The following is a 16,811-nucleotide window of genomic DNA, read 5'->3' on the forward strand; positions in this document are numbered from 1 at the left end:
GAACCATAGCAACGCCAGTTTGATGTGAGATGCAACCACTCAATGTACCTCTCACACATGATGTTTCTCTTCCTCTTTTTCTCTCCCTTCCCATCTCTCTAAAAATAAGTAAATAAATAAAAACTTTTAAAAAAAGGTTAATTTCTGGACCATGATCACTTTTTAAAAGATTTTATTTATTTATTTTTAGAGAAAGAGGAAGGGAGGGAGAAGAAAGGGAGAGAAACATTGATGTGTGGTTGCCTCTCTCACACCCCCCACTGGGGACCTGGCCTGGAAACCCAGGCATGTGTCCTGCCTCGGAATTGAACCAGCAACCCTTTGGTTCACAGGCTGGTGCTCAATCCACTGAACCACACCAGCCAGGGTATGATCAGACATTTTAAAATATAAGAAATTAAATCAGTATCTTAATAATCATATACAACATTCAATGTTTTAACTAGATATATACTAAAATAAACGTCCAGGTGAGATTTTAAATAATTTAAGTGTTACTTATATTAAAAATCAAATTAAAATGCATAAATATTTAATGTTATGAACAATATTTAAATGCTTAAAATAAAATTTAAATTACGTAGATTGATTTGAAGTTGAAATATTTAAACGTTTTAAGTAAATATTCAAATTATTGTTTAAAATATTTTAATTATAATTTAATATTAAAAATTAAATGCTATTTTAAACATATGAAATTGAAACTTAAATACCATTTTAATAACTACTAAAGTAAATTTTTAAGTTAGACCCGAAGAAGCATAAAAAATTTTTACACCCTTCTCCCCCGTGCCCTGAACTGAGGTAACATCGACACACTCCAAGCGGCCCCCTTGGGACCTCGCGCGCAGGCAGCGCCGTGGCCAGCTCCGCCGGCCCTCTAGGCCCCTGCACAGCTAAAATGGCGGCGCCCATGCGGCAGGCATATAGACTGCTCGGGCTGGCGGCTACCCTGGGCCGAGGCTTCCGTGGCTACCGGGCGCCGCCGCCCCCGCGCCGCTCGCCTGGGCCCTGGTGGCCGGACCCAGATGACCCGCTGACTCCGCGCTGGCAGCTGGGGCCGCGCTACGCGGCCAAGCAGTTCGCGCGGCACGGAGCAGCCTCAGGGGTGGCCGCTGGTTCGCTGTGGCCGTCGCAGGAACAGCTGCGCGAGCTGGAGTCAGAGGAGAGTGAATGGTACCCGAGCCTGGCGGCCATGCAGGAGTCAGTGAGGGTGCAGCAGCTGGCAGAAGAGCAGAAGCGTAAGGCCAGGTACGTGCGTGCGGTCGGAGAGTCGCTGGGCTGCAGGCCGCGCTCTTCGCGGCTGGGTGGGTGAACTAGTGCGCCAGCAGGTGCTTATCACAGGGTTTGCATGCTGTAGATTTATGCGCATGCTCACATAGCTGCCAAACATACTTTATCATCAGCCAATCTTTAGTGAGCGCCTACTGTGTGCAAGGCTTTGGCCCAGGTGTCCCAAGCCTTGTCCCAAGGCTTAAAAATATGGGGAACACAGCAAAAATGTTTCAGCTGGAGATAGAGAACCATTAGGAAGATAGAATTTGGTGAAGAGTGCAGACAGAGAGTGGCTTTGGTTTGAGACTTAAACTTGATATTTAAGCAGACACCTGAATGACTAGGCATAGCCATGGGAATATCTCAGGGAAAGTGTTCCGGTAGGGGGAATGACTAGTGCAAAGGCCCTGAGGTAGGGACAGGCTTTAAGGAGCAGCCAGACCATCAGTGTGACTGTGTCCAATGAGTGGAAAGTGATGGGGTCTGGAATCATGGGCAGAGGACAGACTCAGAAGCAGGTCTTAAAGGGTTAGACTTCACCCAAAATATGTAGGCAAGACCAAGGGTATCAGGATGGTGCCACTTCCTGGAGGGAAGAGCCAGCCAAAGCAGACTAGCTGGAGAATCAGGCCAATTGTGTTCCTGTTTGATTGTTCTCATCGTCACAACAGCTCTAAGCGGAAGCAGAGATCACTCTAAGCCCTGGGAAGGTGGAGTCACCTATCCAGTCATCCAGTGAGCTGTAAAGATGAGATGTGAACCTCAGTCTCCTGTCTCTGCCCCACCCCAGCTGGATAACCCCATCATGAGGCCTTAGTTCTTCCAGCTTCGCGTTTCTTTTTTTTTTTTTAAGATTTTATTTATTTATTTTTAGAGAGGGAGGGAGAGAGAGAGAAACATCAATGTGCGGTTGCTGGGGGTCATAGCCTGCAACCCAGGCATGTACCCTGACTGGGAATCAAACCTGCGACACTTTGGTTCGCAGCCCGCGCTCAATCCACTGAGCTACACCAGCCAGGGCTACGTTTCTAATTCTTAAAATAGGGCTGTAACTGGCACCTACAAATTCATAGGATTGCATGGAAAGGTCTAATCCATGCATTGCCTTTACTGTTGTGCCTAGAGCTGGGCCTGACATACAGTAGGTGGTCAGTGATGTCCATGGAAATGGCCTGGCATGGTGTGTGTAGATGGCTCAGTATACAGCTCAGTGGAATATTAAGTTGGGGTCTGCTCCTGGGAGTTATTGGGGCTTGGCCCTCTCAAGCTCTAGGTCAGGGGTCCCCAACCCTGGGGCTGGCCCTGGACGGGTGCTGATGTGCAACCTAGGCTTGTTAGGAATGCCTGAGCTCTACCTCCTGTACCACCCCTTCACCACCCCCCCAACCCCCACCATTCACAGCAGGCAAGCTTGAGGGCCCCTCTTCCATAAAACTGTTCCCTGGTGCCACAAAGGTTAGGGACTGCTGCTCTATGTCATAGATTACTTCATTATCTCCTTCCTGTTTCTTCACTTATTCAGAGCTTTTCCTGTTAATGGCCAAAAGTCTTCCCAGTTTTTCATCTCCATGGAGGAGCTGGGAAGCAAGATGTGGGCAAAGGCTTGATGATGGGATGTGGATAGACAGGTGCTGCTCTGGCTGGGTGTCACTGCCTTCACCACCCACCCTCCTTCCCCTGCAGGGAGCAGCTCATTGCAGAGCGCATGGCCAAGATGCCACAGATGATTGAGAACTGGCGGCGGCAGCAGCAGGAGCGCAGGGAGAAGGAGAAGGCAGACAAGGAACGGCGTGCCCGGCTACAGGCAGAGGCCCAGGAGCGCCTGGGCTACCATGTGGACCCAAGGAGTGCCCGCTTTCAGGAGCTGCTGCAGGATCTGGAGAAGCAGCAGCGCAAGCGCCTCAAGGAGGAAAAACAAAGGCAGAAGAAGGAGGCACGAGCTGCTGCACTGGCCACCACTGCAGTCCCAGACCCAGCAGCCTCTGTAGAACCCAGCTCCTGAGCTTTTCTTTCTCAATAAAACCTGCTGCCCAACAGCCCCCCCGCCCCGAGTTCTTCATCCTCTTACTGTACCCCTCCTCAACACCTGGGGCCAGGGATTACCCCACCCTTCCCTAGTGCTGCCCACTGGGGGACTCTAGGCTGTGCTGCAGAATGGAGATGCAGTGGGGAAATAATGGAGCAGATGGCAAAGGAGAAGGCTTCTGTTTACCAACATTAATCTCTATTAATTATCAGGGGGGAAGTGTAGCCAAAAAACAGACTAGTGATGATGGGCGGGGGGGGGGGGGGGGGGCAGGAAGAAATAGCTCTTCCAAGACCAAGCTGGGGCTGTGGCCCACTGTGGGGAAATGAGACAGCTTCTGAGGGAGGATATATTGTGAACCCCCATCTGCAGAAGCTGACAGACCTCTCTGCCCCTTCTTGGCATTCCCACATAGCCTGTGCCCAGCTAGCTCCCAGAGCCAGATGAGCTGGAGTGGGAAGCCCCAGCAGGCACAGACCACAGGATGGGCTTTTAAAACTTTATTCACTTCAAAACCTTTATCAGAGACACAGTTCTGTACTGGGGTGGGGGGGGGGGGGGTAGCATCGACCTCCACAGCAGCTGTTACCCCTTCCCCAGACAGGAGAAGCCTGGCCGCCTCCCCAGTGAAGGGATGCAGGCTGGAGACCAAGGCGAGATTGCAGAGGGGGCTTTGGGCCTCAATGCTCACCCCAGAAGGGAAGATTTGGGCCATTCCAATGGAAGATCAAAGTTTGGGGATCCAGCTTCCTTTCACCCTCAAAGGGTGAGGAGGTCTTAGGGGTTCTTTGAGGGATGGGAAAATAAGCAGCCCTCTCCATCTGGCTGCAAGGAGATGGGACAGAGGCCAAGAGGGGCCCATCTGTCACCTCCAGCCCTGCCAGCTCCTTGGAGCAGGCTAGGCTAGGGCGGGGGATAGGAGGACAGCTGTCTAGCCCAGGTCTTCTCAGGCCAAGATGGAAATGGGAGCCGCTTCAGGAGGGTGGGAAGTTGAGTTTTGTTTTTTTTTAAGGTTTTTGACTTTCCACTTCTTAAATAAACATGAATATATATATATATATATATATATATATATATATATATCTTTTTCTTTTATAAAACTTTTTTGGATTTGGGGTAGGGTGAGGGCAGTAGGCGGCCTGGCCTCCTGGTATTACTCGTCATCAAAGTTCTGACTCAGGAGGAAGTTGGCAGCCAAGTTCTCGTTTTTTTCACAGGCGAAGTAGGCCTGGATCACCAGGCTCTCTGGGAAGCCCAAGGCTTTCAACTGTGGGAAGATGGGCAAGTATGAGCAGGGCATGGGGGCTTACCCACCAGTAGGGTCATGCCTCAGCCACGCCTCTTACCCTCTCTATCGCCTCCTTCTCCTGTGGCGTCACCTGGATGTAGTTCATCTGTGGGGCTTCCTCGCCTATGGCACCCACCTCACCCTCAACATCAGAGATGTCCGCCAGCTCCCCAGGGGGTTCATTCAGCATCTGGATGAACTGCTCCTGGTGCCGGCTGATTTGCTGTGGGAGACAGAGGGCAAGGGATGGTAACCCACAGCACTTGACTAACCTCCCCATGTGCCTATCACATACCTTGCCTTTTCATTCACTCAGTAATTATCTAGAAGGTGCCTATTCTGACCAAACAGCAACACAGTAATGAACAGACCACTGTAGTGGAGCTGACATTCCAGGGTGGGGAAACAGGCCATGAACAAGCAAATAAATGGCCAATAGTTTACAATGTAAAAACTGGGCCTGACATACAGTAGAGCAGACACTGGGATAGAAAAAACATGTTGGTCCAGGAGGGAAGGAAGTTTCCTCCAGGTAGGGAAAACCAATTGCAAAGGTTGGGGCATGGGGATGCACTTGGCAAATGCCAAAAACAAGATCCCTGTGATAAAACCAGTAAGAAAGGAGAGAAAAAACAAAATGAGAGGAAAGCAGGGACCACACCTACTTTCTTCTATTGCCTTCTAGTGTTATGGGACACCACAACGGTGATGGGTAAATCTCGGTACCTTTTCAAAACATCAGTTCATCTGGATATTGTCTATCTGGGGGTTCTGATACAACTCTTTTTATGTACATCTGACAATTTTCACATCAATGAAGTGCTTTTTCAGGATGCTGGCTTCTGGTGGAGAACGGACCCTAAGGGCTGTGCAGAAAACAGGCCTGGCTGCCAGGCAACCACATGGGAGATAAGGTATCAGATACTGAGATAGAGTACAGGGTTGGGCTGACTGAGATGTTCTGGAAGTACAGCAGAGGTGACAGGTGACAAGGCAACCCCAGCAGGCCCCAAGGGCTTGCAGCTCAAGCAACCCCAGGCTACTCCCTGTGGGGACAGTGGGATACGAGGAGGATCTGTTCTGAAACCTCAGACATCTGGAAAACACTTTCTTGGAGGCATAAAGTCAGCCATGGACAAGCATGGCATCTGGGCTGGTTACACATATTTTGGTCACCACAGACTGAATGCCCTAGAATGATTCATGGGGAGGACTGAGTGCAAATAAAGAAAATGTGTGCAGCCTGGGCTCTAAAACATCTGGAAGAGGTGTGCAAGAGGAGGCAGCATAAGATAGATGGGGACGGAGAGCAGCAGATGACCAAGCCTGAACAGGCGAGGCAGGCCTTCAGGGAGGACCCAGAGCCAACTGGGGCACAGCGATGCTGGACACTGCAAGGCAACTGACATGACAAGTATGAAGCAACAGCTGTATGTGGGGCTGAGACACAGTCAGGGCCACAGACACTGAAGGCAGAGCACAGGACCCAGAAGCTGGAGGCAGATACATATACACTCCACCAGCTGCCACGCTACTCCAAGCCTCTGATGTCTTCTTCCATGAGGGCAAGGATGACAGTACCCACACCCTCACAGGGTGATTGGGAGGAGTACATGAAACAGCGTAGGTCACCAATTCTACAGGAGCAGCAGGGAACTGTTAGCCCCGCTTTCCAAGTACAGAGGAACACCTACTAAGGGTGCTAGGCCAGGCTCACTCTTTCCAGCTGTGGTTCCCACAGGGAAGGAGAGGGAGGTGTTGGCTATACTGGCTCCCGCCGAGCCCCCAGGTCCGCACCTGCAGAAGCTGGGGATTCTCCTGGCCTAGCTGCTGAAGCAGGGCAGGCAGCAGCGCCGGGTTCTGCTGAATCACTTGCCGCATATTCTGGAACTGGGGCTGGTCCCGCAGGAACTCCAGGGGGTTCTCTCCCACTGGCAGAAGGGAGGCATGTGGTCAGACCCTAGGCTGGGCTCCCAGAAACGTATCTTGACAGCAGACACCCCACATGCACACCTCCCAACCCACTCACCTGCTTCTGTGGCCGGCTGCTCAGATACCTGGCTCTCCTGGACAGAACCGTGTTCTGGCTCGGGACTCCCAGGAATTCCCTGTCAGGGGTCCTATTTAGTTCTAAAGCACAGACCACCCACTGCCTCCCTCCTATGTGCTCAGCCCCGGCAGGAAACAGGTGAGGGCCACCCCTCTGCTCATGTCCAGCCTTCTATAGAAAGCCTTTCCTGGCTGGAACCACGACCCAAAGGCTTTTAGGATCAGGTTTTGCCTCCCTGATGACCCATCAGGGCACTAAGTACATGTATTCCCTGGAAGCCTCCCCTGAAGGCAGTACCCCCACCTCACCGTGAGTAGATACTCCACGGCCCGGTGGGGGTTGTTGTAGCTGGCTCTCAGGGCTGCCACGACCCGTTCCCGCTCATAGCCCATGGACATGATCTCCGTCAGCATCGTCTCATATTCAGAGCCAGTCACTATGGAGGGAGCAGCAAGATCTAGGTCACCAGAGAGAGGAATGGACAGCCCTCAGACCCCCCCAAACACACACAACAAGGCCCAGCTGATGGCTGGGACTCCTAGTCACTTCTGCCCCAGGTACTGCTCACCCACTCACCCACCTAGCGTGGAGGCTGCGTCTTCCTCTCTCCCGCTGCTACCTGAAGAAGGAACAGAGCTGCAAATTCAAGAGAGAGAAATCGGACCCTGGCTTCTGGTATCTTGCCCTCCCCCGGGGTGCACAAGACCACGTATGTGGATGCTGGAACGTGCTGGGAGGACAGGGCCCAAACTGGGGCTGCTGATCCCTGCCTTACCCTGACAAAGACTCCGGGGATGTTGTGGGGACTGATTCCTCCGATGGGCTCTTGTCCTCTCTGACGGTAGGTGGGGGATGGGACATGCCTGAGGCAGGGGCCGGCGGGGAGGACGTGGAGGACTCGGGGGCAGCAGTGGAAGAGGCCTCTGGGGGTACTGAGGTGCCTGGGCTGTTTTTGGCCTGTCACACCCAGAAAAAGGGAGCAGGCATCAGTATCCCTATCAAGCCTCAACATCCAGCCACCTCCTGGCCCCACCCTATTCATGGCTAATCTCTCATGGGCACACAGGCTCTTGCCAACTCCCTAGGTAATCCATGTAATCCTCACAACCAGCACACTTCACCCACCTTGGTCACCATGACAACCACAAAGTTCTTCTCATCTATGCGATAGTCCCTGATGGGAACGTCATCGCTCAAGATCTTGCCAGCATAGATAAGTTTCTGTCCAGCCACAGGGAAGGCATCACGACCCTTTTCAGCTTCTATCTTTTCCTTTAGCACCTTCACCTGGAGAGAGTGGTACAAACAGTCATTGCAAACCCCAAGATTCTCTCTTCCCTTCTAGTTTGGCGGGGAGAGGCTGAAAGCCCTAATGACAGTTAAGCTTCACAGTCAAGCATGGAGATTTGAGAGTATTTATTGAACACTTATAATGTGCTAGATATGAAATCAGCAAACAAATCTTTGTTCTCATGGAGATGACATTCATGTGTGGAAAATAAAAACAAGTATGTATTTCAGATGGTGTAAAGTATGATGAAAAATAAAACATAACCTATGGGAGATAGTAGGGTATCTCATTCCATACTGCAGACAGTGGTCAGTTTTTATTCAGAGTATCTAAGTTAATAAGGCTATCATAAATATGTATGTACCACTTTTTTTTTAAAGATTTATTTTTAGAGAGAGAGGAAGGAAGAAGAGAGGGAGAAGAACATTGATGTGAGAGAGAAACTTCAATCAGTTGCATTTCAAAGGTGGCTAACTGTGGACTGAACCCAAAACCAAGGCATGTGTCCTGCCCAGGAATCCAACTGTTGACCTTCTGGTTGGAAGAACAAGGCCCAACTAACTGAGCCACACTGGCCAGGGCTATACCACATTTTTAGAGCCTCAAAATAACTATGAAATAGATACCATTTGCCTCATTTCATTAAAAAAAAAGGAACACAGAGATGTTAAGTAATTGTCCCAAAGTTAAACAATTGGACAGTTCACAAAAATCTGTGGGTTTCTGCCCTAGCTGTTGTGGCTCAGCAGAGTGAGCTGTGGCTTGCTAACCATAAGGCCGCCAGTTCTATTCCTGGTCGGGGCACTTGCCTAGGTTGCAGGCTAGATCCGATTGGGGACTTGCAAGAGGCAACTGCCGTGTGCAATGTTTCTCTCCCTTTCTTTCTCCCTCTCTCTAAAGAATAAATAGTCTTTTTTTAAAAAAAACCTACAAAAAAGAGATGTGAATGTCTCCCTTGCGGGGTAGTAGTGTGAAAAGTGCTAAATACATAGTTACACTCCATGTTTGTTAGGTCCTAAATTCCCTTTTCAGCTAAAAAAGCAGAACAATGTTTAGACTGTGGGACCTGACATAAGGTAGAACCGAATTCGAATCCTTGCTCTGCCATTACTCGCTGATATGACTGTGGCAAAGTTCCTTAACCCTAGGTTTACACGTCTGTAAAGCGAGGAGTCAGAGTCCCCAAATGACAAGCCTGTTTCGCATATTTAGTACGATAATAACAGTAGAAACTCATCAACTAGCCCACAAACATGGACAACTGAAGTTCAGACCCTTTATTATCATTATCAACGTCAATGCCGTCATCAGTTGGCATCTCCTGGCCACTACTCCCATATTCGGCCACCAACGTCGCCGAGACGACTGCAAAACTGAGAACTCAGAACCCACGTCCCGGAGAGCGTAGCCCAGCCGGGCATCAGAGCATGGCTCCCGTGCCCCGCGAGAGCGCTGACATTAGAGCCGGGACCTGGCAGGCGCCCGGGGGTGGGGCCATCAGGAGACTCGCCCGTGAACGCCGACAAAGCCGCTAGGGTCTAGGCAGCAGACCAGCGTGAGGCGGGAGAGAGGATGGTTCGGAACAGTCAGGCAAGTGGGAAAAGGTGAGCTGGATTCGTGCCGCGCCATCCTCCCTGCCCCTCCTGCCAGGATCTCTGACTCCCTGCCCCCACCCCACCCCCATATCCCGTCATTCCCGCCCCCGGGCTCCAGTATGGCTCGCACCGTCTCGTCAGGCTCCATGCGGATCTTAAAAGTCTGCTGCTGCAGCGTTTTGAGCGTGATAGTGACGGCCATGGCGGGGCCCGAGCGATGCCGCGGCCCCGGGATCTTCACACAACATGCAATTCACGCTGCCGCCATCTTAGCGCCCAGCCGCGCTGATAGCAGACAGCTTCCGGGGCAGGTGCTGCGCGCGCCGACGATCAAAGCACGTGACCTGCAAGCAAGCTCTCTCTGCCCCCCATTGACTTTTGTGGGCATGCACAAGCATGCGCACACTAAACTCGGCTCAGCAGGACGAGGCTGGGCGGGGGTGGGGCGGGAGTGCGAAGCACTCGCATTCAGACCGCACACAGGTCCTGTGGCTTCTTGCGAGTGACGGCATGTCCTTAGCAGTGACGTCATAAGGCCACAAAATGGCTCCTAAGTCCCTACTTTTGACCCTTAGGGGTTTCATTTTTTTGACATTGAACACAAATTTTCATGTACTTGTTATAGATACATGTATTTCTCCATAGTTTTTGTTCAGTTTTTTTGCATGTTCCCATTGAGTTTTATTCTGGTCGGGGCACCCTAACAGAAACCTCATTAGGCCCTGAAAGTAGAACTTAGGACTGGATACTTGAAAGGTCACCAATTAAATAAAAATTCAAAAACGCATTTGGCCATCTGCTGCTTCCCCAACCACTTTGCTCAATCCACTGTCTCCAAGTCTGACCCCAAAAGTATTCAAGGAAGATGTTAATTTTCAAGCCACTCCCTACATCAAATACAGGTCTCTCCATAAACTTGCCCTGGATATACCAATCCCGAGAGGCTTCTCAAAGGGGTGGGGCTCAGCCACAGGGCCCAGGAGGGTAGCTTGGAGGCCCATCCAAGTAACAGACTTGAGGGGCTGGCTGCTTAGCCAAAGCTGAAGGCGGTGTTTTGGGGGCCGGTTAAAGGTGAGGCTGGGCTTATCTCCCAGCTACCGGCTGGAAATGCCCCCATCCTGAACTGTCCATTACCTCCCTCTGAACCTGCTCGTTTCACAGGTCACATCCAAACACCCTAGCCTGGAACCAGGCAGTCACCAAGCACCTCACCTGCCCAACTGTAACCAAGTCCTGCTGTTTCTCCCTTCACTTTGAGCCCTAAGCTTAGAAGCTTCCACCAGAGAAGGCTGGGCCCATTTCAGTGTTTCTTACCTCTCCTGCAACAAGGTCGTCAGCTGCCAGCTACCTGCTGGACTTGAGTGGCAGCCTTGTGGACCCCAACAGAGCAGGCCTAGGCCAGCCTCAGAAGCCCAGTCTTCCAGATTGTAAGAGGAATGGCTTTCACCACCATCCAATTGCTCTATGTAATCTTCCTCCATAGTAGGTTAAGAGGTACATATAGTTGTATAAAATAGATGGGATGAGAGTGTCTTAAGGTGTGGGTTTAAATCCCTGCCCCAACTTACTATATTCTGGACCTATCCTCTCATCAGACCAAACTGGTACTAGAAATTCACCAGTTTGGTGCAAGGACTCAGTGAGTCAATACCTGGGATATTTGTAATGGCTCTTAGTTCCTCTTCTCCCAGTGCTTTGTGGGGGTAATTGAAGGCCCCTGTAACCCTGTGAGACATTCAGTTAATTCTTTAGTGGCTGAGAAATTAGTCTTACCAAAGTCAACTCCAGAAAAAAAAAAAGTCATCTTTGGTTTCCTGATGTCTGTCTTCCCCCAGAAGAAGACACAGGAAGAAGACACAAAACTTAATTTAATAGAAATTTGTTTGTAGTTCTTACATTCTCAGTGTGAGCTGAGCTGGAACCCAATGCCCCACCCAGAAGTGGCCCAGTCCTGGAGGCAGAGGAGGAAGGGAGGTGTTGGGGGATGTCAGAGCTCAGGACCTAGGAGCCCCCTTCTTCCTCAGTGCTGGGGGGCTGGGGGGCGCCATCCTCATCTCCTGCTCCCCCTCTGGGCTCCAGGAAGAACGGATGGAATCTTGGGCCTGGGGCTTCTCCTCCACAACCCCCATACCCCCAGGTTGGAGGGGGAATTAAGGGATCAGGGGAAAGCAGGGGACAGAGGAAGGCAAAGATGTCAAGAAAGATAAGGGCCGAAGGAGAATCAGAGACAAAACACCAATGGAGAAAAAAAAAAAAAAACAAAAACAAAAACAAAAAAAACAAGGTGGGGGGAACAATACCAAATCCACCCCAAATTGGAACCCGCCTGGAAAAAAAGGAAAGTTCTCCAGTCTCATAGAGACATTATTTGGCGCAACTGGCTCTGTGGCGGGCACGCTCAGGCCTCAGTCCAGCACTGGAAGCAGTGGCGTGGCCCCTACAGCTCATCCTTGGCCTGGCCAGCAGCAGCATCTTCCTCTTCCTCCTCCTCTTTATCATCCTCTTCCTCCTCATCTTCATCTTTGTCCTCTTCGTCATCGTCCTTGTCCGCCTCCTCCTCCTCCTTGCGCTTTTTGTCCTCCTCCTCCTCTCTCAGCCTCTGTTCCTCATCCTGCTTGTCCTTCATTTGCTTTTCTGCTGCCTGCACACAGACCACACACTCAGGGCCTGGCCCCCATCTACCAGCCCTGCCTGCCCTCACCCAAGCCCACGAGTGGACCCTAATCCCACCTTTGTGGCACCCCATGTCTCACTGCCAAACTTTTCAGCATATGCTTCATCGTTCGTGATGAGGAAGTTGTCGAAGATGGTGCCAGACTTAACCTGGGGTAGAAATGTATGGTCAGAGGGGATCACCCCATGGCCCCAGCCTTGGGTTCCACAACCACTACACAATGCCACAATCTAACATTATGATTTGAAAAACAGGCTGACTTGTTTCAAACCAAAGGTTTGAGGTTTAAACCAAACCTTGGTTCAAACCTGCTATTTCCTGCCTATATGACCTTGGATTGGTGACTTCTCTGCACCTCAGTTTCTTCATCTACATGAGGTCTCACTTCACTCCCTTATACAACTGTCTTTCCAGTACCTACTATGTGCCAAGTTCTAGGTACAGAAGGTACATCACTGAACAGACAAAAATTTGGTGTGTTCCCCGCCCACCAAAAGAAAGTTTGGTCCCTAATGGGGCTATCTAATCACCTTCTAGGAGGAAGTTAATGAGCTGGTTCAGACAAAGGTTCTTCAGGGAGTGCCTAGCACAAAGTATATAGAACCTCAAAGGGGGTACTGTGAAAACTCCACAATGACCAGGAAATTCTTCTGAAAAATCACCATTTTAGGCTTGTAACTGCCTAGGATTGACTTCTACTCCTGTCCCTTTCCTACCAGGTGATCCCGAGCATTTGAGATCCCCTAGCAATCCTCCTGTTTTCTCCACATCGCACCTGCCAGAGGTCTAGGCCCAGCACGGCGAAGTTTTCATAGGCATAGATACTGCTATCAGGAGAGTACTCGGGGTTGTCGATCTCTGGGTGGATCCAAGTGCCCTTGTAATCTGGGTTGTCGATCTGCCGGGGCTTCCACTCGCCCTACAGAAGAAGGGGGCTAGAGATGAGTGGAAGTCAGCATGCTCCCCTCTATGCACCCCCCTTCTGCCTGAAGCCCCAGGATAACCTTGTATTCTGGGTTCTGAATCACTGGTGGTTCCCACTCTCCATCCATCTCTTCATCCCAGTCCTCAGGCTTCTTAGCATCGGGGTCAGGGATGTGCTCAGGCTTGTCCCAGTCCTAAGAGTACAAGAAAAGGTAAGATTTGGTCTAGCTATCCACCAGCCCCTTTGTGGTGGGGAGCCCCTGTCCAAATACCAACCTCAGGTTTAGAGTCTGTGGGGTCATCAATTTTGGCCCGCTCATCCCAGTCTTCGGGCTTTGAAGCATCAGGATCCTTGATCTTCTTGGGTGGCAGAAAGTCCCAATCATCTTCCAGGGAGCCCGATTCCACCTGGCTATTGTCAATTTTCACCTCATAGGTGTTATCAGGTCGCACAATCAGTGTGTACAGGTGTGTGAATTCATCATCCTGAAGAAGGCAAAAGTGAATGGCCCCGCCCACTAGACTGGCCACTGAGCCTACCCCAGACAGCCATTTGTCACCAAACCCAGGCGCACCTTGCAACGGATATCCTTGTTGATTAACACGTTTTTGCCCTTGTAGTTGAAGATGACATGAACCTTCTTGGTGCCAGGACCACAGATATCAGGGCCTAGGTGAGAAGCAGTTCCAGTTAAGGGCCAGAGGCTGCCCACTACTGCCAGGCATCCCCCCCTAAACCCTATTTTCAACAGGAAGACTTAATTCTTTTTTAAGAAAACTGAATTGGGGTGACATTGGTTAATAAAATTATGTAGGTTTCGGGTATACAATTCTATTAAAAATCATCTATATATTGTATTATGTGTTCACCACTCCAAGCCAAAAAAACCTGGTTTTTAAATTCAGATCCATTAAGACTCGAAAGACAGGATTCAGACCTTGACTATCTCACTATCTCTAAGGGGTAATGTGTGCAGAATTGGAAAAAAACACACAAGCCGTAGAACTCAGTATCCTCACTTGTAAAACTGAAAAATACCTACCTAAAGTCACACAAATTAACAGCTTTAGACCAACAATAACAATGCAACTATTGCTGCTGTGACTACCCTCTCAATTTCCCCTTCAAAGGAAAGCCTGACAATGTGTTTCCCAGGCTCTCAAAACCACCTTTATGGGCTATAAGGAACCATGGATGGGTCTCAGTCTCCCTCTAATCAGAGGTCAGCACCAGGGCGGGCCACTCACCAAACATAATGTTGTATTCAGAGTCGCCGTGCATGTCGGCCTGGTCCAAACTCTTTGGAAATAGCTTCACATAGCCGCCCCCACAGTCAATATTCTGCTCATGTTTCACAGTAAACTGCACCACCAACGTCTGGTCCTTGTTGCTGAAAGGTTCAAATCTGGCGGACAGGGCGTAAAAGCGGGCATCCTGGCTCGTCTGCAGCCCTAGCGGAGAATAGTATTGAGGTCACAGCTGGCCCCAATCCCCGGGAACCGTAAGGTTCAAAGATTCAGACAACCATTCCCCTTCCTCTGCTTGCCCTACTCCTGGGGATGCCCAGGCTGTCAGTGACTAAGGGCTTCCTCCAGGAAGTCCTCCTGGACTTCAGCACCCAGCCTCAGGATCTTACCTTTATCTTTCTCCAGGTCACCATAGAACTTTCCGGCACTGAGGACGAATTTGCCAAAATCCGACTTGTGCTTGGATTCGACCCAGCGGTTGGTCCACCCGTCTGCGGGATCAGAGGAGCAGGTCAGCGCGATTGTGCTGATTCCTCCCCCACCCACCAACTCCACCGCAGCTCAAACGCATCTTCCAGGAGCCACAAGCTGTTGTAGTCAAGAAGGAAACCCCTGAGTGCCCCCACCCCAATCTCCAGTTTGACACCCCCGGTGGCTTAAGAAATCCTCGGACGAATCCTAAACGCTGCTGCGGGAGGCCGCTGCACCCTCCTTGTTCCCCCGGGACGTGAAAAGAAGGATCGCCTGAAGCTCTAGTCCTTGGGGCCACCGTGTTGGCCCTCTGAGCAGTATTTAGAGGCGACAACGCAGATCTGGGCTGGGGGGCCGGTCGCGTTGTCGGGGTGGACTCGAGGAGGGGCCAGGCGTTACCTCCGTCCAGAAACTGCTCCTTGAAGTAGACAATGGGTTCGGCGGCAGCCAGGCTGAGAAGGCCAAGCAGCAGCGACACGGGTAGCAGCATGGCGGGCCGAGGGGGCGGCGGCGCGTGGACCCTGCAACTCACTTCTCCAACAGCGGCTCTGCAGTAGGGACGGATATTAGAGCTGGCCGTGAGTTTTTATACACGACCGCCCCTCAAACCAACCTGGCCCGCCCTCCGGGCCCGCCCTCCATGCCTTTCATTGGTCAGTGGCCACGACTCTGACTTTCCATTGGGCTCTCCTCAGCTAAGCAAGTTAGGCTGTGCCTAGGAACGCAGGGTTCCCAGATGGCCGATTTCTATTGGCCTCACCACTGGCCAATGAGTGTCGACCACGCGTTGTAGGAGACACCCACTGGTGAAGTAGGGGCCTCGAGCCCCTCAGGCCAGATCACGTGACCAGACGTCGGCCCAACCTCTACCTCGCCAGCGCGCGTAGCTCGGGATCTGGAAATTTAAAGAACTCGCGCGAGCGCGCAGGTGTGACTCTACACAACTAGGACCCTGCCCCTGCCGCTGCCCCTGCCCCAGCCTCACCTCCTCGAATCCATTCTGCGGAGAGATGTAGGCAACGTTTTCTACCCGCATTTGGGGGACTCACTACGACGCGCTGTCTGTCTCTGGCTTTCCCTCTCCTACCGCTTGCGCCCCAGGATGAGGCAGAGACCACCAGGTGCTTAGGCTCTGGGGCTTCACTTAACACCTCACCATGGCGTCAAGCCCTTAGTCACTGACAGCCCAGCAGAGAGAGTGCCAGCTGTCTCTGACATGCGGCTCCTAGTGCCTGCTACCCTGGCAGACTGCTGCTGTATGACCTGGGGCAAGTCACTTAGCCTCTAATGTCACGGGAGCTCTTGAAAGGCCAGGAGGAGTGACCCTCGGCAGCTGCTGCCCACCAGAAGTACTTTCAAAGTTTTCAAGGATATCCTGGGACAGAGGGAAGGAAGCCCAGAAAACTCGAAGATATGACTCTAGGGCCGGGTTAGGGCAGTCCTTTAGTTGCAGCCTGCTTCTCCTTTACCGCCCCTCCCTCAACCCCCTCCACCCCCGCCGGTAAATGAAAGGGGTCGCTCTTTGTGGTCTCCCACAAACGGCCTGGCTTTTGCAATTAAACGGCTAAAGTTGAGAGGGCAGGGGGTTCCGTTGGGGAGGAAAAAAGAGACAGATGGTAGAGAAGATAAGGTCTCAGGGAGAGGCGCAGGTCCCCTGAGTCTAGAGTCTTCTGAAGCCAGAACCTCGTTAGTGCCAGCGTGGGGCAGTCTTCAGGAAGGAGGAAGAAGGGCTAGGGGGTTTCCCAAACTCTGAACAAAGAGGTGCTGGGCCTAGAAACCGGGGAGTGGACCGCGGAAAAGGAGGAGCTGGGGAATCTTCGCAAAAGCGATGAGGAAGGGGTGCTTTCCCACTAGTAGTGGAGACTCAGAAAAGGGAGAAATGAGGGGTTTGGGAGAAATTGGGATTCTGCTCCCTCCCCCATGCAGTGTCCAGTATGGCCCAACCTGGCACCACCTTAGGAGAAGCCCC

General features: G+C 51.4%; 3 protein-coding genes across 4 annotated transcripts; 1 reads left to right on the plus strand and 2 right to left on the minus strand.

Moving 5' to 3' along the window:
* Positions 1-879: 879 nt before the first annotated feature.
* Positions 880-3,317, plus strand: GADD45GIP1 (GADD45G interacting protein 1). Its single transcript, XM_028520112.2, has 2 exons — positions 880-1,251; positions 2,959-3,317. The coding sequence occupies exons 1-2, from the start codon at positions 902-904 to the stop codon at positions 3,275-3,277; spliced, it is 669 nt and encodes a 222-aa protein (XP_028375913.1). The 5' UTR covers positions 880-901; the 3' UTR covers positions 3,278-3,317.
* Positions 3,318-3,846: 529 nt separating this feature from the next.
* On the minus strand, positions 3,847-9,866 carry RAD23A (RAD23 homolog A, nucleotide excision repair protein). 2 transcript variants are annotated; one of them, XM_028520072.2, is made up of 9 exons: positions 9,656-9,866; positions 7,765-7,926; positions 7,415-7,596; positions 7,220-7,275; positions 6,948-7,075; positions 6,619-6,697; positions 6,387-6,520; positions 4,648-4,812; positions 3,847-4,568 (listed from the first exon to the last, which is right to left on the minus strand). In XM_028520072.2, exons 1-9 carry the CDS (start codon positions 9,725-9,727, stop codon positions 4,455-4,457), a joined length of 1,092 nt encoding a protein of 363 aa, XP_028375873.1. In that variant the 5' UTR covers positions 9,728-9,866; the 3' UTR covers positions 3,847-4,454. The 2 variants fall into 2 exon arrangements, with proteins under 2 accessions (XP_028375873.1, XP_035888310.1); XM_036032417.1 differs by having other exon boundaries at positions 6,387-6,517; positions 9,656-9,830.
* Positions 9,867-11,792: 1,926 nt separating this feature from the next.
* On the minus strand, positions 11,793-15,417 carry CALR (calreticulin). The gene is made up of 9 exons (XM_028519848.2): positions 15,242-15,417; positions 14,761-14,862; positions 14,372-14,575; positions 13,699-13,793; positions 13,400-13,609; positions 13,204-13,317; positions 12,975-13,118; positions 12,256-12,348; positions 11,793-12,166 (listed from the first exon to the last, which is right to left on the minus strand). The coding sequence occupies exons 1-9, from the start codon at positions 15,330-15,332 to the stop codon at positions 11,963-11,965; spliced, it is 1,257 nt and encodes a 418-aa protein (XP_028375649.1). The 5' UTR covers positions 15,333-15,417; the 3' UTR covers positions 11,793-11,962.
* Positions 15,418-16,811: the final 1,394 nt, after the last annotated feature.

Source organism: Phyllostomus discolor, chromosome 8 (assembly GCF_004126475.2).
Source record: "Phyllostomus discolor isolate MPI-MPIP mPhyDis1 chromosome 8, mPhyDis1.pri.v3, whole genome shotgun sequence".
NCBI classification, from domain to species: Eukaryota; Metazoa; Chordata; class Mammalia; order Chiroptera; family Phyllostomidae; genus Phyllostomus; species Phyllostomus discolor.

Coding starts and splice junctions, on each gene's coding strand:
- GADD45GIP1 (XM_028520112.2), top strand. CDS start 902: ATGGCGGCGCCCATGCGGCAGGCATATAGACTGCTCGGGCTGGCGGCT. Junction 1,252..2,958: donor GAGCAGAAGCGTAAGGCCAG/GTACGTGCGTGC, acceptor CTTCCCCTGCAG/GGAGCAGCTCATTGCAGAGC.
- CALR (XM_028519848.2), bottom strand. CDS start 15,332: ATGCTGCTACCCGTGTCGCTGCTGCTTGGCCTTCTCAGCCTGGCTGCC. Junction 14,863..15,241: donor GGAGCAGTTTCTGGACGGAG/GTAACGCCTGGC, acceptor CTGATCCCGCAG/ACGGGTGGACCAACCGCTGG. Junction 12,167..12,255: donor AGACATGGGGTGCCACAAAG/GTGGGATTAGGG, acceptor GTCTGTGTGCAG/GCAGCAGAAAAGCAAATGAA.
- RAD23A (XM_028520072.2), bottom strand. CDS start 9,727: ATGGCCGTCACTATCACGCTCAAAACGCTGCAGCAGCAGACTTTTAAG. Junction 7,076..7,219: donor AGACGCAGCCTCCACGCTAG/GTGGGTGAGTGG, acceptor CTCCCTCCATAG/TGACTGGCTCTGAATATGAG. Junction 4,569..4,647: donor AGAAGGAGGCGATAGAGAGG/GTAAGAGGCGTG, acceptor ATCTTCCCACAG/TTGAAAGCCTTGGGCTTCCC.